At 38.6% G+C, this 21,738-nt stretch overlaps 1 protein-coding gene across 1 annotated transcript in view; it reads left to right on the top strand.

Moving 5' to 3' along the window:
• The window catches only part of KIAA1549L (KIAA1549 like), a 263,272-nt gene that overhangs the window by 161,727 nt on the left and 79,807 nt on the right, over positions 1-21,738 (top strand). The window contains exons 14-16 of the mRNA XM_089523106.1: positions 10,825-11,015; positions 15,204-15,331; positions 16,693-16,716. Coding sequence (XP_089379232.1) covers positions 10,825-11,015; positions 15,204-15,331; positions 16,693-16,716 — 343 coding nt within the window. The remainder of the gene's footprint in view (positions 1-10,824; positions 11,016-15,203; positions 15,332-16,692; positions 16,717-21,738) is intronic.

Here is a 21,738-nt window from a genome sequence, read left to right as displayed (position 1 = left end):
CAAGATTTGTTCAGAGGTTTGCTTTGCCTTCCTCTGTATCTGAGAGAGTGTGAGCCTTATTGCATGAGGAAAGAATGCTAAAATGGAGTGAGAGAATAACAGCTTTCTCCCTGCCTCTCCACATCCCATTGTAGCAGTTCCATTCTCTTTCTGAGGCAGATATCATAAAAGTGTGTCTTTTGTCATGCTGGAAAAATCATTTTGACAAAAGGCATACTTTTACAACCGACTCCCTCTGGAAAAGAACAGAACTGCTGTGATGGCATGTGGAGAGGCATGGGGAAAGCTGCTACACTCATGCTTCTTTTTGGCTCCCCCCCCCCTCATGCGCCAAGGCTCTGTAACTCACCCAAGGTGGGTTTCTGTGGCTGAGCAGGGATTTGAACTTTTGTCTCCCAGAGTCCTAGTCCGGTGCTCAAACTACTACACCACACTGATGCTTACATACTTGTTGCTAGAACTGGATTAATGATTATGCAAATAAGGTACAGAGTGAGACTCCAACCAGTTTAGGCCCATAACATGAAATCATTGTTTAGGAACTTCTCTGAGCAAAAGGCTTCTCCTACTTTTATGCCACATTATTTTAAATATTTTCTATACAAACATGGTTGTGTAACACTCAGCCATCTTGTAAAACTGAGGATATGACATGATGCCAGCATGCTGAGAACTTTTACATTTCTGCAAACAGTAGCCTATGCATTGGAAGTGGAGATTCTCAGTACAATGATACTATGGCTAAACATTGGTAATACAGGCCATCTATCTAGGTGGCAGTTTGTACAACCACACCTGAAGGTTAGTGACTTCCATGTCAGTTGACAGCAAATGAGCTCTGGTGTTTAGTCGAGATCTGTAAAATAGTTTCAGCACCTTGGATAACCTAAATTGAAACTAAAATGCACAGCAGATTCGCCATTTCCAATGACAGCAGAGCCACTACTGCCTGTAGGCGATGGTAGATTTCTTGCCATCCATTGGTTAAGGCTAGATGTAGATATAGACTTTGGTACCACAGGGAGAGGGGAGAGCCAGCATGGTATAGTGGTTTGGGTATTGAACTAGGACCCTGGAGATCAGGGCTCGAATTCCCACTCAGCCATGGAAATCCTGACTGACCTTGGGCAAGTCACTCTGTCAACCTCAGAGGAAGGCTGTGTCAAAAACCCCTGTGAACATATGTTGCCAAGAAAATCCTGTGATAGATTCCCCATAGGTTCATAAGTCAGAAACAACTTGCAGTCACATAACAACAGGAACAGCAGCAGCAGCAGCAACAACAAACTACAGGGGGAAGACAACAACTCAGTTGACCATTTTGGTATTATGTGCCTTCAGCTATTGGCAACCCTTTCATAGGGATTTCTTGGCAAGATTTATTCAGAAGAGGTTGCCATTGCCTTCTTGTGAATGTAGCCTACAGCACTGTTATTCCCTGACCGTCTTCCTTCCAAGTACTAAATACATTCGCCCCCTCCAAGTCCTCACCTGCCATTGAGGTGAATGGGGAGCGCTTTTAATTTCAATGAGGCTTGATTATCTGCGAGTCTTCAAACTTGCAGGGGGTGGGTGAATGGGTCCGGAATGGATCCCCCATGAGTTAGGAGGGGCGACTGTACTAGTTTCCGAGTTCAGACAAGATCTGGCACCTTCAGGATATTAGGATCACCCTGACCAAACAGTCTACTAGAATTTAGGAATTTTAGCAAGTAGACGAAAGCATATGCTACAAACTTCTTTCTCTCAGGCTGCTGCCACGCTGCAGAATTAATGCACTTTCAAGCCGATTTAACTGTCCTGCTCCAGCCTATGAAATCCTGGGATTTGTAGTTTGTTGTGGCACCAGAGCTCGCTGACAGAGAAGACGAAATATCTCATAAAACTCCAAATCCCAGAATTGCATAGCATTGAGCCATGGCAGTTGAAGTTATGTCAAACTGTATTAATTCTACAGTGTAGATGCAGACTTGGGCTGAACAGATGAGGAGAAGGGGCGGACCCGCATCGTTTCCCTGATGACTGCACGTCGCGGCAACGATACACTCAGAAAAAGGAGCTACAAAACACAACTCCTTTTTCTGCTGCTGCCAAGGTGCCATTAGCACCCTGGAGCAGCGCAGTGACTTCCATTGGGCACCATGCTGTTTGGACGCAGCGCACAATGCATGTCATTGGCGCATGCACCATCTGGAGGCACGGTAGGGCTCTGGAGCATGGGGACACTCCACTCTCCCGAGCCCTTAAATTGGCCCCAGGACGGCTCTTTATGCCTGTCTGTATCGGGCCCTAGTTAGTCTCAGAAGTGCTACCATATCTCTTTGCATACTGATCCAGACTTATATGGCTATGCCTTTGTATTCTTCCTCCTGTAATTTAAATTAGTCAGGTCCTATTCAAAAGCCTCATGCTCTCTACAAGATACAGACACTAATGTAGCACATTCTTATGTCTTTAGGCTGTGGACATGCATGCAAGATCAGTGATTGTGGCATGGAGATGCAGGTTCTAAGAGTGAAGTGACAGGTCCTGAACCTACAGCCTACACCAATGCTCTGATCATAATGTCAGCATATAGACTGTGAAAAATTGCAGTGCAGATTGTGCAGTTCACATCTGTGAGCATAGGAGTGTGTGTCTCTGAGTGAAACTACCTTGTGGTTAAATGTGGTTAAATATATGAATGTTGGATGCAAAGGGGGGGGGGGGGGAAGAGACATGACAGTGTAATTACAGTTGCCCCTTCTCATGAATCTTTGCAAAGGCAGGGTGAAATTGTAGTACACAACTGTGGCACTTGGATACTACATTATTGACCATGGCCCCATCCTTATGGAATCATGGATTTGTACTTTGGTAAGGTACTTAGAATTCTTTGAACAGAAAACTCTATGGCTGTGCTTCAGGGAAAGGCAGTAGAAAATTCTCAGCACCTCACAAAGCCACAAATACCAGGATAGAGTTATGGCAGTTAAAGCAGTATCAAACATCTGTAATTGTGGAGTATAGATACAGTAATGATACCATCCTAAGCAACTCCACATCTCCATCTTCAGTGCGAAGGTTCCTTGTTCAAACCCCAGAGGCTCTGATGCTCCCTAATTCTCCTGTTCTAAGCACTTCTGCTTTGAAATAATTCCCAGTGATTTTTGTTGATGTTGTTTCAAAGTGAGCATGCTTAGAAAAAATAGTCTAAAGCTTACTCAGGGGAATAATAAATGCTTTAGTGGAAAAATATAATCAGTTGAAAATAATACTGAGAAAAAGAGCAAGTAATTGATGACCAAAGGTCAGTCTAAATGAAATTGGGGTGGGGAAGGGAAGCACAGTTGTTTGTTTTCTAATGCTGTTTCACAGAAGGCAACATTTTGATAATTAAGTGACAGCTAAATTCATATGTTTAATTTGTCTAAAAAAACTGTTCAGTGCATTAAAAATTGAAAGGGGTGAGAAACTTTCCCCTGAGGTTGTTTTCAATCTGTTACATTTTTCTTCTCAGAAATGAAAAAATTGAAAACAAATTATGCACTTTGGTGGGTGATTCATGCAATGCCTTTAACAGAGGTTTCAGGACTAACTACTTGTTGAGTTTGGGAGCCATAGAGGGGTTGTGGCTTTGTGAATGTCAGTGTTGTTTTTAAGAATGCCTAATTTCAGTGGAGGACTGAGATGTGTGATAGCAATGAGAGTGTTGAACTCCAACTCTGAAATAGTTCTGTGCATCAGTTGTTTCAGTCAAAATGTCACAACAGATTCATCACATGCTTTCTCGTTGTCCCTACATCTATCTGCTAACCGTTTCTGTGGAGAATGAGGAAAAGGCAACTATACCTGGGAATAACTCTCCTAATTCTGTCACCTGGCTAATATACTAAGGATTGAGGATTTGATGAATGTTTTTTTTGATAAAATATGGTAACAAGTACTTATGTCAAGGGCTAAACTGACATTATGTTTATTGAGTTGGATTTACTGGATGGCAGGGCTACAAGAGTGGCAAATTCAGCAATTCACTTTGTCCTGGCAGGACCCATATATCTTCCCACTCCAGAGAGATGAATTTAGTGCCTACCCTGTTTGCTCTCCCAGAAAGAGGAAAAGGACATAGTAGCAGTGCCAATATATCTTGCATTTAGACACAACAAGTGCTGGGGAAGTCAGGCTCTGAGAGGGCTGAGCAGTTACAGGAAAATCAGAATAAGGAGAGGTATAGTAATGAGATTTCAAATGTTCCAGAGTTCTTCATGGGGAACAAGCAGGAACACTAAAGTCAAGACTAGTTGTATACCTTATTGCCAATTCACAGTATCAGGAGTTCAAGAAAAGCTATGCACTCTAGAGGTTGTCAGTCAGTAGTCTGAAGTGAATTCTTTCATCTGCTACTAGGAGATTTATACCTGCCTGACCCTGACAGCGCAGTAGCTAAATGCTGGGATTCTGGTTTTTAAACCAGTGTGTCAGGCATTAGGTCTATCTGTCTTCAGTTTGACTTGCTCTTGTTGCATTACAGATAGAGATATATTTTCAGCATCCACCTGCTATAGCTGAAATGAACACTCATTGTCCAGAGTCTGAATTGCTTGCATCTGGTCTTGTTTGTTCAGGCTTTGGGAGAGTCTGTCTAAACTCAGGGAAATACTGAAGATGATCTCATGGTCAGGAATACTAAAAGAGAAGGGAATTCGGGATGGATGGCATTTTCTCAAAAGGGAGATACTGAAGGCACAATTTCAAACTGTTCCAATGAGGAGGAAAAATGGGAGATGTCTCAAGGCACCAGGGTGGATGACTAATGAACTTTCAACTTAGTTAAGTTTTAAACGGAACATGTATAAGAAATGGAAAAATGGGGAAATCACCAAACAGAAACTTAAACAAATAACAATCATGTGTAGGGGTACTCATGCTGGAGAGGTTAAGAACAATAAAAAGGGCTTTTTTGAATAGGGCCACTGTGTGGAGAAGATGGCAAAATGCTAACATGGGACAGAGAAAAGGCAGAATTACTCAACACCTTCTTTGCTTCAGTCTTCTCAGAAAAGGCAAAGGGTGCTCAAACTGAGGAAAATGGAGTAGATGATAGAATAGGGGAATTTCAGCACAGAATATGTAAAGAGATAATACAAGACTACCTGGTTAATCTAAATGAATGTAAGTCTCCAGGACCTGATGAACTACATCTAAGAGTTTTAAAAGAACTGGCAAATGTAATATCGGAGCCATACTTTGAGAACTCCTGGAGAAAAGGTGTAGTCCCAGCAGACTGGAGGAGGGTAAGCGTTGTTCTCATCTTCAAAAAGGGAAAAAAAGAGGATCCCAACAATTATTGCCCAGTTAGTCTGACATTAATACCAGGAAAGATTCTAGAGCAGCTCATTAAATAGTCTATGAACATTTAGAAGAGAATGCCACAATCACAAAAAGTTGACATGGGTTTCTGAGAAACAAAAACAAAGAACAGCAAGCTTACACTAAAGTAGTCCTACCGGAAAGGGAACAGCAATTATTGTGTGTGGAAAATTCAATAATTATAACAGAGACGTGTCTCATACATTAAACAATATACATCTGTATTAACAATACTAAATTGTCATACCAAACATTAGAACAATTGTATATCCATTGTGTCCTTGCAATCGTCTCAGAAGGTCCAAGACCATATAATGAAGCTGCAGCAACTCAGTCCCATCAGTCAACATGCACATATCATCATGGGTACTTGCAGCAATAAGGCTTGAGAATATGACATGTAGTCTTCCCAGGTAGCAGGGCAACAATTCAGTCCCATACATCAAAATGCGCAAATCCTCATAGGTACTTGCAGCAATAGGGCATACAATTAGTACTTGCAGCAATAAGGCTTGAAAATAAGGCTTGAGGACGGCTACCTCCGGAGTGTTTTAGGGCCGTTTCGACCCTTAGATGGTCTTCCTCAGCAATTCGGAGTATTTTATGTCGGATTAGGACTGGACATTATGTCATATTTCTAAACATACAAGGTTGACAAAAATTAATGCAGTAATTAACAGGGATAATAATATGCATACTGAAATACAATCTCAAGATAACATTATAATAGCTTACCCACGTCTCCAAACAGTATGGCTTGACTGATAAAGCAATTGCTCAGTGAAAATTTCCAGAGAGTGTATGTTGTAATATACTTCACCTCTATAATAGGCTACAGGTGATTATCTAGAGCATGTAATTCCTTAAAGGTATATCCTTTAGGATAGGTAATACTGCAGATCCCACAAAGTAAGCTTGAATATATGGCTGAATGTACTATGTCATGATATTATTCATAATCGTCCAATTGCATTTGTAATGTATAACCTCCTGTTATAACATATTGTCCATGCATTTCCAACCAAAAAATAACAATAATAACAATAAACCTTGAGTTGACATCCTGTCCTCCAAACCCATGGTAATGTGCTAACATAAACTGAACATTCTTAACCTTATGTGTAGTATTGTTTAGTCATTAAATTTCAGAAATCTCACAAGAAGGACCTTAAATCTAAACGTTCATTTAACCCCTTAGGTGTGTTGGATATTAACTTATGAATCCAAAAAGACTCCCTTTGTAAGAGCTTAATTTGTCTGTTTCCACTATAAAATAAATCAAATTTGACTTGCTCAATTACAAAGAATTTTAAAGAATCTGGAGAATGGTTGAATTGTGAAAAATGTGTAACCAGTGTGGTGTCCAAACTTTTGTTCCGAATAGTACTTTTATGCTCAGAAATTCTAATTCTTAATGGTCTGGAAGTTTGACCTACATACATTTTCTGACATGGGCATATGATCACATAGATAACATTTAGGGAGTTGCAGTTAGTGAATGATCTCAACTCAAAACATTCCTTTGTTATTGGATGGGTAAAAGATTTGCTATTTAAAGATAGTTTACAACAACTACAATGACCACATTTGTAGTGTCCTCTAACCTGGGATGTCTCTTGAGTACGTACTCGAAAATCTGTGTGAACTAAAGAGTCTTTGAGATTTCTAGTTCTCCTAAAAGCTATGATGGGTGCCTGTGAGCAGCCTGGAATATTCTGTACTATGTGCCAATGTCTTCGTATGATATGTTTAATACGATGAGCGGCATGATTGAAAGTGAAAGAGCCTATAATCCTATTTTCTGTGTCCCTATTTGAGGAAAGAAATAATGTAGAACGGTCCTTTTGGGTAGCTCTATTTCTGGCATCTTGTACAATATTAGAGGGAAAAGCTCTATCCCGTAACTCTGATTGATATTGATCAGCTGCCATCTCATAATGGATGTTGGTGGAAGAATTCCTTTTTAATCTTAGGAATTGGGAATATGGTAAATTTTTCTTCAATTGGTACGGGTGGCAACTGGTAAAATGTAGCATGGAATTGCGGTCCGTTATCTTGTGAAAATTACGGACTTATGTTAGCACATTACCATGGGTTTGGAGGACAGGATGTCAACTCAAGGTTTATTGTTATTATTGTTATTTTTTGGTTGGAAATGCATGGACAATATGTTATAACAGGAGGTTATACATTACAAATGCAATTGGACGATTATGAATAATATCATGACATAGTACATTCAGCCATATATTCAAGCTTACTTTGTGGGATCTGCAGTATTACCTATCCTAAAGGATATACCTTTAAGGAATTACATGCTCTAGATAATCACCTGTAGCCTATTATAGAGGTGAAGTATATTACAACATACACTCTCTGGAAATTTTCACTGAGCAATTGCTTTATCAGTCAAGCCATACTGTTTGGAGACGTGGGTAAGCTATTATAATGTTATCTTGAGATTGTATTTCAGTATGCATATTATTATCCCTGTTAATTACTGCATTAATTTTTGTCAACCTTGTATGTTTAGAAATATGACATAATGTCCAGTCCTAATCCGACATAAAATACTCCGAATTGCTGAGGAAGACCATCTAAGGGTCGAAACGGCCCTAAAACACTCCGGAGGTAGCCGTCCTCAAGCCTTATTTTCAAGCCTTATTGCTGCAAGTACTAATTGTATGCCCTATTGCTGCAAGTACCTATGAGGATTTGCGCATTTTGATGTATGGGACTGAATTGTTGCCCTGCTACCTGGGAAGACTACATGTCATATTCTCAAGCCTTATTGCTGCAAGTACCCATGATGATATGTGCATGTTGACTGATGGGACTGAGTTGCTGCAGCTTCATTATATGGTCTTGGACCTTCTGAGACGATTGCAAGGACACAATGGATATACAATTGTTCTAATGTTTGGTATGACAATTTAGTATTGTTAATACAGATGTATATTGTTTAATGTATGAGACACGTCTCTGTTATAATTATTGAATTTTCCACACACAATAATTGCTGTTCCCTTTCTGAGAAACAAGTCATGCCAGACTAATATGATCTCTTTTTTTTTTTTTTTTTTTGATAAATTTACTAGCTTGGTAAACAAATGGAATGCTGTAGATATAGCATATTTTGTTTTCAGTAAGGTCTTTGACAAGGTCCCCCATGATATTCTTGGAAATAAGCTTGTAAAACGTGGGCTAGACAAGGTAACTGTTACATGAATTTTTAATTGGTTGACTGGGCTAAAGGATGCTCAGCAATGCCTCCTCTTCATCCTGGAAAGAAGTGACCAGTGGGGTGCTACATGGTTCTGTCCTGGGCACAGTGCTATTCAACATCTTGGATGAAAGAATAGATAGCATACTTATCAAATTTGCCAGATTAGGAGGAGGAGCTCATACCCCAGAGGAGAGGATCAAAATTCAAAATGACCTTAATAGATTAGAAAGGTGGGCCAAACCCAACAAAATAAATTTCATCACAGAGAAATGTAAGGTACTGCACTTAGGCAGAAAAAATGGAATGCATAGATATTGGATGGCAGACAGCTAGTTTAACAAGACTACACGTGAAAGAGATTTTGGAGTCCTAGTAGACCACAAGTTGAATATGAATCAACAGTGTGATGTGGCAGTTAAAAAGGCCAATGCAATTCTAGGCTGCATTTATAGAAGTAAAGTGTCAAGATCAAGGGAAGTAATAGTGCCCCTCTGTTCTACTTTGGTCAGGCCTCACCACAATTCTGGACACCACAATTCAGAAAGGATGCTGACAAGGTGGAACATGTTCAGAGGAGGGCAACCAAAATGGTGAAGGGTCTGGATACCCAGCCCTATGAGGAGTGGCTTAGGGAGCTGGGTATGTTTAGCCTGGGGAAGAGACGGTTAAGAGGTGATATGATAGCCCTATTTTAAATATCTGAAGTGTGTATTCCTTCCCCCCAGAGAAGAATGCCAAGGCACACCAGGAAGACAAATGAGAATGACACTATTGTAACATTCTTGTACTTCTGGCATGCTAGATTGTGGATCTACATAGAAAGCTGACCCTCTTTCTGGGGTTAGGGTAGGGAAAGCATCAACATTGTCAGGTCCTCTTCCACCTCTGTGCAGGCCAGAGTAGACCTTGGGCTACCCCTGACTTGTGCAACATATCTATTTTTATCAGATTGAAATAAGAACTCTGTTTCCATCTGTGTCAAGTAGTGAGTTAAAAGTATAAAAGTACTTCAGAAACCATTTAATAATAATAATAATAATAATAATAATTTGTTTTATTTATATACCGCTATTCCAAAGATCATAGTGGTGAACAGCAAGTAAGCTAATTAGCAAGTAAGCTAATTTGCCCCCAACAGTCTGGGTACTCATTTTAGCGACCTCGGAAGGATGCAAGCCTGAGTCGAGCTTGGGCCCTTTTGCTGGTCTTGAACTCGCAACCTTGTGGTCTTGAGTGAATGGCTGCAGTACAGGCATTAAACCACTGCGCCACCAGGGCTCCATTAGTCAGAATGCCAAAAAATAAACTAAAAAATAAAAAAAACCATTTTGAAAAGACAGCATGTATAATTTTAGGACTGGTGTACCTGCAGAATATTGTATGCATCTGTTAAATGTAATTTATTGCCACAAGTTACTGAAGAGGAACAAATGTTTACACTAAGCAGATGGTACTGTGGATAATAGATAATTTTGTCCCATTGGAAAAGTTTAAAAATGGATATGTTCCAACATGTACTTTACTAAGAAAAGCCTTAAGGAATAATGGCCAACTTTCTAACTCATGGAGAACAGTATTGCACTGTTCAGTTTAAAGCAAATGTTTTTACATTAATGGTTTGTCTTTAATTGTAACATTTCTCCTTTATATTTTAGAGTCGCTGGGTTTTGTTCTGGGTGACAATAGTAACAATGTTTGAAGTCACTAAATTCAACAGGGCCAGAATATCTCTCACTGTATTTTCCATCACATCCATATCACATACTTGGAAGATTGCTTCAAGAAATAAAAGAATTTAAAGACAAATCCTGTTACTGGTGCATTTCCTTTGTTCTATCCTTCCCCCCTTCCTTTTTTTATTGATTTGATTCCAGTAAGTGAATTGCTTTCTTTAAAATAGGGAAAAATATTATTTAATGGCTACTTTGACACACTTTTTGTTAGTGGTTGCTGCTGCATCTTCTTGGTGCTGTTTCCTTTCTTCTTTGCCCTGAGAATTCTTGGTTTCATCTGTCTACCCCAATATTTAATAGTGTTATGGCAACCCATGTGATGATGGTATGTATGCATAAACAAATCACGTGAGTCACCACAGACAAAGAGGAAAGAGAAAAATGACATTTATGAGAACTGTATTGGAGTACCATAACTATATTCAAAGCATGTACTAAAATTCAACTTTTTGAGATGAAAAAAGGTATACAAAGCAAAATATAAATATAGAGATTTGTTTTGTTTTGCCTTTCCAGCCTGTCCAGGGCTTTGACTATGCCAAGCAACATTTAGGCCAACAGGGAGCAGAAGATGAAGTTTTGCCTGTTACCCAGGAGACTGTAGTACTTCCACTTCCTGTGAGAGATGCTCCTACTTCACAGGAGAGGGAGATTACTCAGGATGGAAGCATGGCTAAAACTGCCAAGTCCAATGACACAAGGAAGAGGTATGTATAACAGCGACAAGATGAACTGAAGTAAGGTGATGACTGCCTAATTTTGAAAACTGCTGCACAACTAATAACTATTTCAATGCTTATATTTTGGTATTTATCAAAACCTGCTTGGATTGTAGCAGTACAGTTCAGTATTGTGTGTGTGTGTGTGTGTAGGGAAAATGTTTTAACAAAAAGAACTTTGATATTGTTGCAAGGTCTGCCCCTTTGAGAGGTGTTCATTGTGCTCTGGATGGAATTCCATTTTCTCTAATGGAGGAGCTAGAAGTTATGTAACTGGCAAGCTACATTCATTTCCCAATGACAGTTTTGCTTTTTCTTTCTTTCTGGAAGCTTCTAGCAGCAGCAATTCTTTTCTAGAGTGAGATGGGCATCCCACACCTAGTTGTAGCAAATGAGAATCTTTTTGCTCCTCCCCTCCCTCTGAGAACTGGAAGTGGCATCTCTCTCCTCCTGAAATTGGAAATGACCTTCTACTTGCATGCAAATTTGCATGGAAAGGCTAGAAAATGGCTGCCTGTCCTCTGAAATTGAACTACATCTGTTCTAAAGTAACAGGTTCACAGTTCGGGACTGTTCCTAGATCCAGCTTTGTCTATGGATGTTCACGTTGTTTTTGTGAAACAGAGTACCTTTCACCATCTGAGTCCCGGACAGACACACCCAGATCACTTTTTATCTGTGCTCTGTGAGCTCCAGATTAGACTGCCAAAATGCATTGCATCTAAGGCTGCTTCTGAAGAGTGTCTGGAAATTTCAGTTGGTAAAAAAAGATAGCTGATGAGTTGCTGGGTGGGACTGGATGATGCAAACAGAGCTCCCATGTGGTTATACAACATCACCAGCTCCTTGTCAATTTCCAGGCACAATTTCCAGGTACCTTGAAATCCCTTTGAAGCCTTCCATAGGTTGAGTTCTGTATAGTCATTCTCTGTCCAAGCTTCTTGCCTTTGGCCCTGCCCACTACTGGAATTTTAATTATTCCAGTGGTGGGAGGGGTTTCCAATATAAATTATATAAGGAATATGCCCCTTTAGAAATACTCTGAAAATAAATTAATCCCTCAGGTTTCCTGCTCTTACTTTTATACCTAGGATTTATTTCAGTAAAGTGTTGAAGACTTAGGTGGAGAAATAAAGACCTAAATCTGATTGTTTGTTGCAACTACAGTAGACCCATTGACTCAATGGAATATGAGTAAATGTTGACGTACTATGTTGACTTTTGGATTAAATGGGTGTAGTAGCAATTAGATGAAGAGCAAATATGCTTCAGAGGATGTTGGTTGAAGAGTAACAAAGTTTTGCTGAATTACAGTGGGCCCTCCTTATCTGCAGACTTGCCATCCGCAGATTTGAGCATCTGTGGATGGCAAGCCCACATGGGGGGCAGCAAGGAGGAGGAGGAGGAAGGAGGAGGTGGTGGCAGTGGCAGTGGCAGGGGCGAAGAGGAGGAGGAAGAAGAGGAGGAAAGAGGCAGTGGGGTGAGGAGGAAGGAGGAGGAGGCAAGAGAGCGAGGGGGAAGAGGAAGAAGAAGGAGGTGGAAGTGGCAGAACAAAGAAGAGGAGGAGGAACTAGGGGGCAAGAGGAGATGGGGTGAAGAGGAGGAGGGAGGCAGTGGCAGGGCGAAGATGAGGATGAGGAAGGAGGTGGAGGCAGTGGGGGAGAAGAGGAGGCAAGAGGTGGTGGGGGTGAAGAGGAGGAGGAGAAAGGAGGAGGAGAGGAGGAGGCAGCCTGTTGCCACCCACTGCGGTGACAGTGGCAAGGCAGGCTTCAGGGGGCTGAATTAGCCACGCAGATACTGAGGGCCCACTGTACTTGGTAGTAGCTGTCTGAGTTCTGACAGTGAGGAGACCTGAGGCAACTTGAGAGGTATTAATAAATAATAATAATAATAATAATAATAATAATAAACCTTTTATTTTTATCACACTTTTCTGAGACGAGACAATTAATTCACTGTCAGAACATTGTTCAGTTATGAAGTTGTTTTATCTGATATTTATTCTAAAGTGGCCTTCTGTTTTGCTTTCACTGTCATTCCTTCTTACCTAAGTAGATAATCCAAATCTATTAACAATGAAAGCATTGTTGATTTGCTTCAATTTCATTGATGCCAATATTGCTAAGGGGAACTTAGAAATTTATTTATAACAGTACTGCCAAATATCAATTTAAAAACAACATTAGTATGATTTGCCACCTGAATCTTTGGGTGGAATACTTTAAAGCTGCATCTCACATTATGCTAAAGAGATTTGGACCTAGAAACAGTTTGGCAGTTTATTTAAAAAAAATATTTCAAAACTGTTTAGCAGTTTTGGATATTTTTATTTTGGTTTTGTATGCCTATAAGAAGATAAGAATAATCTTATCTGAATCAATCTCATTCAGTGTATTAGCTATATTTGCACATTATGATAAAACAGGATTCTTGGCTTATCCTAATTTACAGTGGATGATCAGCATGCTACTGGACATAGCCTGTTTGCTCCTGACTGGCATAAGTAAAAGTAACTAGGATGTGATGGACATGCCAGGATGCACTATTCCATGATCCATCTCCCAAAACACCCAATTCGTTAATACATCACAAAAAAACAACAACAGGCTTTGTTGTTGGTTTTGCTAATCCTAATTTAGTTTTTGACTCAGGCCAGGATTCTTGGTTCAGGCATTGTGATAAACTGAGTTAATTTTACTAATTTTTAGGAATATGGTAGCAAAATTGCTCAGCATCTGAGCATGCTGCTCATTTACATTAAGTCAGGAATCTTGGCTTGTTGTTATGTACAAATACATCCACATTTATTCTCCCAGATCAAAAGTCTTGTCAGAGTTAGGGGAGATCTTCCTTTCAAATGAAACAAGATATTTCCAGTGATGAGGAAACCAGAGCATTTCAAACATCCGTTCACTCTCTTTCCCTTCTGAGTACAACATCACAACAGAAATTAAGAATGGCTGAGTGATGTCCCAGTCATATGTGACAGAGATACCTGTTGCTTGATTTATTATTATTATTTTTGGTAGTACCCATGCATCTTCCTAAAAGGTGGAGTTTAACATAACACTAAATTGTTATGTGACTACTTTAGGCTCATAGGATTCAAAAGTTCAGTATGCCAAGTGATGTTGTATCAACTTTGAGACTACCTGAAAGAAGGAAGCAGTAGCATAAACAGCTCTGAGGAAGTAGACTCAAGTCTACAAAAGCTCATGTTACCAGCTTCTTTCTATCACTCAGTCTAAAAAGTGCTACTAGATCCCGGTGCATACCTTACTCTCATGTACTTGACTGCTTGACTGACCTTGGCAGAGTGGCAAAGATGCAAATGGAAACATTCACTATTTTTTCTTAACGGTTGTGTGTTGTTATGTCCGAAAGCAGACAAACCATGGTTACCGTTAACAATGCCAGCTTCACCCCATGATTAATGGTACTGGCTTGTGTCAATATGCTACACATTAAAAATAGTTTTGGGTTAGATAAAACTACAAAATCAATGCTAGATGCTTGCAATCTTCTTGTTGGTATGGATAATGAACCTACGATGTGTTTTTATTGTTTAAAAACCTGTGTGTTTAAAATGTATATATGTGGTGTGTATTTATGTTCATATATAAAACTCTCAAGTTAATAAACATTCACAGCTGAGAGTTTTTTCTTTATAAACTCACACCAATAAAGACAAAGCTTTCAAATGGTAAGAAAGACAAGGACTTCCTCCCTTCTAAAAATTAATTAAGCAATTCCTTTCGAAATATAACTGCAGGCATACATCATGTATGAAAATACATGGAATGAGTTTGCACTCATATTTCTAAAAGAAGATTTGGACAAAAGTTGGTAATCACAATTTTTTAATGTTTTCGCTGTAGGGGGAAATGGTGTTTTCACCCTTTGCAAAATTTCCCCTTATCGCAGTGAGTTTACAAAGGCAAGACATTCAGTTGTGAATGCACAAAAACCTTTCTCTTTTTTAAAAATGCACTGTGGCTACCTCCCTGCTTGTAGTGTGTTTCTTTATTGCAACATATTTTTAATTGTTCTTTCTTCTATAAAAGTCTGACTTGAAAAGTCGGTGATGCAAGCAAGCCAAGCAAATGCAATAACCTTGAAATGAGGAATATGCAGGAGAAACTTAGTCTTCTTCCTTGTTGCTATGGTTACTTGCAGCAGGTCGCCTAGTGAGAACGGTTCTGTCATCAGCAACGAATCAGGAAAGCCCAATTCAGGCAGAGGCTCTCCACAGAAAGTAATGGCACAGCAGAAAGTGACAAAAGAGGAGGGAAGAAAGAGGAATGGTGAGAAATGTTTCCTGATGAAAAATCTACTTTATGCCTGCTATTTCTCCCATGGAGATATGCTGCTGCACAAAATTCAGTATTGCAAGCCACCCTTGCAAGAGAAATGCCTCATAGTGTAATAATCCTTTGTGATCTACGCTTCAGTATGCCTGTATTTTATTTTCTTTGTTTTGTTTACACACATTTTTATGCTCTGTGCGGCAACCCTCTATCACCTGACTCAATATTTGAGCTCCAGAGGTTTTGCAATCACTGGTTTGTTTTCATGGTGCATTAAAAATAGGGCAGAGTGGATAGTATACATGATTCATATCTGTAACACATGGACCTTTATTTCTATCTCATTTTGGCATTCATTTGATCCAGATCCAAAAACATGGCTTAATTAGGTAAAATTGGGTGTGAAAAGGTGTGATTTCCCTCCAAGTTACAATTTGCTCTTTGTTCTTTAAACATCATCTATTTTGCACTGCCTTTGCCCTGTGGTTGTAACCCAAAGAATGCCCTGATGTTTAGAATCTCATTTTTCATATTGATGCTGTAGGCTTTGTGATTAATAGAGTGCCACCTATGTTCAGTTAGAATTGATACTTATTTCCATTGGTTTAACATTTTTCTTTCTTTTTCTGCTTGCTTATTCTACCTGAGTTGGAAATTTAATGTATTGTAAATAATTGCATGAAATTAGTGCCATATTTCTTCTGCTGTTTGACTGCCAGTGAATAATTCAATGTTAAAATTTGAAGCCTTCTCTTAATAAAATGTGTAGAAAGTGCCAGTGTTAACATTTGCACTAATGTAGTTTCACATACAATATGCACGTAATGCAGCCTTGTCCTTGCATATATGCAACTTAAGTACACTTTTGAAGGTAGATAACTTTTGGCAAGTGTTTAGGATCAGGCTGTTTGGCTTCTGTTCTCAAAATAGTTGATGTGGAAAATTTCCACTGATGTGTGGAATAGTCCTCTGAGTAAACAAGTGAACATGACAGTATAAATTAAGTGTACTGCAGTGGCATTGTGCATTGATCCTTTTATTTATTGTCACACTGAAATCTTTCACTTGCAGGCATGATGTTGAAATCTATATATTTCACAACATGTAACTGTGTATAGCAACTAACCAATTGCATCAATTTTCATGAAATTCAAATCACAGCTGAATTTAGGAAATTAAAATTCCATGCAATTTTCCACAAATGATATTTTTATATTTAAAATTCACTCCACATTAAAAAAAAAAAAATCTTCCCTGGGAGCACTTAAATCTTCCTCTCACACCATTTATTTTCATTTTGTTTATATGAGTGAGGATATGTTATTTTCTGTTTTCTGTGTTTCTTCTTTGACATTTAGGTTTTAAATCATCAAAGAAAATCGGTAAGAGATTTTGGTTTCTTAATTAAAATTGTACTAATAATTCATTGAAACGACAATGGCCACAATACTAATTCATCTTCAGAATAAATATAATGGCTCTTGAACTATATATTCACTGTAAAGTTCTTTTTTAAAATAATCTATTTGATTTTGATTTTGTGTTGAATGTGGACATAGCCATTATCAGAGTAAATCCACTTAAATCTTTGGGACAAATTAGTTGTTGATTTCAGTGAATCTATTTTAAGCACAAATAAGTCATTATCCAACCAGTTGCAATAAACATTTTTATTAGATAATCTTGTAATTTAATGTGCAATCCCCCCACAGACAAAAGGCCTCCATGGGAGTGAGTGATTTTATCAGTATAGTGGGCTCTTGGTATCTACTGGGGTTTGGTTCCAGGACCCTTTGTGGATACCAAAATCCATGGATAATCAAGTCTCATTATTATATAAATGGGGTAGTAAAATGGTTCCCCCTATATAAAATGGCAAAATCAAGGTTTGTTTTTTGGAATTTAGAAAACATTTTTCTCAAGCCGTGAAATGTAGAATCCATGGCTATGGAGAATCCAGCATCCATGGATGCAGAATCAGTGGATACGGAGAGCTGACTGTACTTCTGTTTTATTCAGAGCCATGCCAAATCTTCCGGAGTAGATTTTGGGAGGTACAGAGAGCTGAAGGAAAAAGAGAATATCAAGAGGAGCCCTTCCACTCTGTTGCCAGAAGCCTACTGTCAATAGATGCTATTTCAATACCACCCATTAATTATACTTTTGTTATGATTAAAATTACAAACAAATCTCTCTCTCTCTCTCTCCCCTTATTTTTTCTATTCTCAACGGAAGAGAGTTTAAAAATCTGGTGGCTGATGCAGTATTTCCCCCCAGAGCTTGGTAAATACCAGTAGTAAACTGTAGCTGTAAAAATGTAAAAGCAGTAAAGATTTTGAATTGGAACATACTTTGATAAATTGACTAGGGCCTCAAGCAGATGGGTGACTTGGAACTGCAAGTGCGCCCTGAGTGGCGCAAGACTACAGTGACCAGTTGCTGCGGTCCCGAGGTTGCTTGTGGCGGCGGTCTGCAATGAACTTCCAGCAAGGAGTGCTTATTTTGTAGACAGATTTGAGCCTTAGGTGGCTGCGGTGTGGCTTTGAGCTGATCTGGGTGCGTGCATCATCTGAACATCACACCTCCAGATTGGCCTGAAATTGTTGCTTATGACCCATTTCATACTTGGTTTGCACGTTCAAATTCAGATATTTTCTCTCCAGGAAAAAAAACCCTGTCAGAATGCAATCACTGAAATAAATTTTCTTTGCTGTTCATATTAGTTGATCTTGTGAGCTCAAAGTTAAGAATGATTTATTAGTTGTCATAGTAACAAACTAATTTTAGATGTTATTCTTGTAACATTTAGTTAGTGTGGTTACTTCTAAAGGATAAACTATAATACAATTCTCCTTAAAAGCTTCCCTAATTTAAGTATAAGCATATCGTATTAGTGCATGTGAGTGAGCAATAGGAAATAAGGAAAGGAAAGGATTCAAGGCCCAGTCAATTAGTCTTTTCTTTTGGAAAGTTCACCTGCCATTTATAGTTAGAGTGTTAGCATTTGAAATAGGGGGACAAAGGTAAAACCCCATTGTTTGATTTACACAGGTTAATTAAGCTAGAAATCAAGGGATGGTTTTAGTAATGGATCTAATTCCATCAGTGTAACTGGAACTGGAGGATATCTCTGCACCCAGCTGTAGTCCCATCTAGTTCCCCAGCACTAGTTCTGGAAGCCTGGAAAACCCTCCTGGAGCTGATTTGGAGGTGTTATAGAAGGTGGGGTGTGTGAAAAATGCCCCCAGATATCTTTATTCCATTATTACACAAACATTACACACCTCAAAAGAAAAGGAAAGTCTTCCATTGTCTGAATAACAGAAAACAGGTTTTACCTGTCTAGAAGGAACTCATGTAAGGTAGTTGGACGCTTAAGTATTTGTACTTTCCAAGATTAGGGAATGTATTTATGGCATCATTTGATAAAAAAGATAAGGGGGGTGATTTATGTTAAACTTACGATACCCTTGAAGAAAATTTCAGGCCCTCTAGCAGATATGTGGGAGTGCAAAAAGAATGTAACGGCATAAAATTCTTATTGATGGGGGTATATGCTCCCACGAGAACAGATAATCTTTCTTTGAGAAATTGTTGTCAACTATCATATTCTTTTGAGACTTTGATCCTAATGAGGGATTGGCATGGGGTTATTCTACTGAAATTAGATAAAAAGTCTGAGAAAGTGATTAAAGAACAAGAGAAATTGCCAAAATCTTTGTTCAATTTGCTGGATAATTTGGGGTTGATAGATGGGTGGAGAGCTAAATATGGGAATGCTATGGATTTTACATTCTTTTGAGAAAGACGCAAGTCCCTTTCCAGGATAGACATACCGTATATACTCGACTATAAGTCGACCTCATGTATAAGTCGAGGGCAGGTTTGGGGGTCAAAATTAAGGATTTTAATATGACCTGTGGATAAGTTGAGGGTAAAATTTAGGGGCACGTAACAAGTGAGCCAAAAGATGAAGCAAAAGAAAACGATGCCAAAGAACTTAAAAAATTGCATCAGGCATAACTGTTTATGCTCGCTCTAAAGGCTGGATGGATGAGAGTATAGAGAGGGGTTAGTGCTTCAGGTACAGATTACACTCTTTCCTTTCACCAACGGATGGTTTCTTTTTAAATAAGAGTTAAAGTACAATACTTACATTGACCTGTGAATAAGTCGACTCAGTTTTTTGGGGTCAATTTTTGACCTAAATTTCTAGACTTATACATGACTATATACAGTATATCTGCTCTCTAAGAGTTTAACTACACAGATTAGTAAAATGGAAATATAGGGATATATCACTCGACACACTAATGCACCAATAGTGCATCACACATGTGACTGTGTGACCGATCATATGGGCAGGCATCAATGAAATGGCATCTGGCAGGAAGAGGGAGGTAATTGAAGATTGTAGGCAGTGTGTTTGTGCAATGGTGCACATGCATGGTGGGAAAACAACAACAAGAACAACAAAATAACCATGCAGCATGGCTTAATGCCATCTAGTGTGGACAGCCCATGTGTGTTCGGCTTTCCTTGGTAATGGGCTGTGCAGACAACAGGTTTTCGACCTGCTTTCAGAAAACAGGATGAAGTTGATTTTTTCTGCCTGTCTGTCCTGGCTCTTAGAGAAGGAACTGAAATGAGAGCGGTATGGGATGCTAGTAAGGCAGTGATGAGAGGCTTCTTAATTCAGCAAAGTTTAGAATTAAAAAGGAAAAGATAATAGCAACAATTGAAAATTATAGAATAAATCAAAAAGAAAGAAGACATCCTGAAAAAGGCCCCAAATAGTCACAAAACATTGCAGGAAATAAAGATTTTACAGACTCAACTATTGATGGCAATGAAATTATAAAGAATAAGAGATACCTGAAAAGAAAAAAAAAATTAACATGAAAATAAACCTGGAAAATGGTTATTATATAAACTAAGAAAGGAAAGAGATAAGAGATGAATTTCAAAGATTGAATATAATGGCAAATTAATTACAGATAATGGTAAAAATTTAAAAGTATTTCACAATTATTATACAGACTTATTCAAAAGAAAAATATTCCATTACATTAGGAGTCAAGAGCCATGACAATGTTGGTTCTAGGACTGAGTCTGCTGCCACACTGCAGAATTAATGCAGTTTGATACAACTTTAACTGTCATGACTCCATCCTATGGAATCCTGAGATTTGTAGGTTGTTGTGGCACCAGAGCTCTCTGACAGAAGGCTAAATAGCTCACAAAACTACAAATCCCAGAATTCCATAGCATTGAGCGGTGGCAGTTAAGTAATGTCAAATTGCACTATAGTGCAATTCTGTAGTATATATGCAGACTGAGCGTTCCAGTCCATCTTTTCCCTACTTTTGTTATATATGCTACTGGCATATTTTGAATGTTCCTGCCTGATTCATGATTTAAAAAACTGTGCCCCCAGTACTTTCCAATTTCTTTAGTTCAGACAGTCTTTATATTCCCTGGGACCTGACCAACATTGTTGTTATAGGGCTTTTGTATCATGGAGGAGTATTGCATGTTTCTCTCTTTTGCCAAGAGATGTTGTTATTTATGAGCTGGGCTGTTCTTCCCAATTCCAGATTGCTTGGAAACATGACTTGTGCCCCCTCTTTCAAAAAACAGTGGGGCATGCTTACATATGGGGTGAATTGAAATGAGACTTCGAAATAAGAAAGCTGAATTGAAATTGGGGGGAAATAGGGAACTACTCAAACACTCATTTTACACTTCCGTTTGAGTAGCATTTTTCTTAGAGAGCTATAACATGTAACAGAGAAACCTTCCTAATGAACTGAAGATCTTATAATCTTTGGTCTATTCCTGACTGTTGGCCAAGCTAGCTGAGACTTCTGGGAGTTGAAATCCAAAGCAACTGGAGGACCAAAGTTTGTGAACCACTGTTCTTTTTTTCTTTTTTTAAATATATAAATTGTATTGAATTTTAAAAACCAAAACCCATATAAAAGAAAAACAGCCAAGTCTCATTCATACATTAAACTTACCATATAAAAGGGAAAAAAAACACACACACAAAACTACAATAGACAATATAAAACATACATTACATAAATTGGTCTAACCTTCTAACACACCACTCACATTATTTCCTAGCTAACAGATTAGAATTTGATTCTGTACTAGTAGTTTACTCAGATTATCTATTTGTATAATTAACATAGCATACATAATTCAATCCTTTCCTATTATTCAGAAAGAAAAAAAAATTGTTCACTATAATTCCTTTTAATTAAACCTATGAATTTGCTCTAAATCAAATAAGGTTCACTGAGAAGCTTTCCATACATTATCTTTCCATCGATTTACCCAGGCAGACAGATGATCTGAGTTAGTCCTAATCCTGGACAGACAAATTAAATCAAATTAAT

The sequence above is a fragment of the Sceloporus occidentalis genome, unplaced genomic scaffold, assembly GCF_023333645.1.
Source record: "Sceloporus occidentalis isolate IW3139 unplaced genomic scaffold, rSceOcc1.0.p SCAF_4, whole genome shotgun sequence".
Lineage (NCBI taxonomy): Eukaryota > Metazoa > Chordata > Lepidosauria > Squamata > Phrynosomatidae > Sceloporus > Sceloporus occidentalis.
The sequence above is the reverse complement of the archived record's forward strand: the minus strand, read 5'-3'. Positions and strand labels throughout refer to the sequence as shown.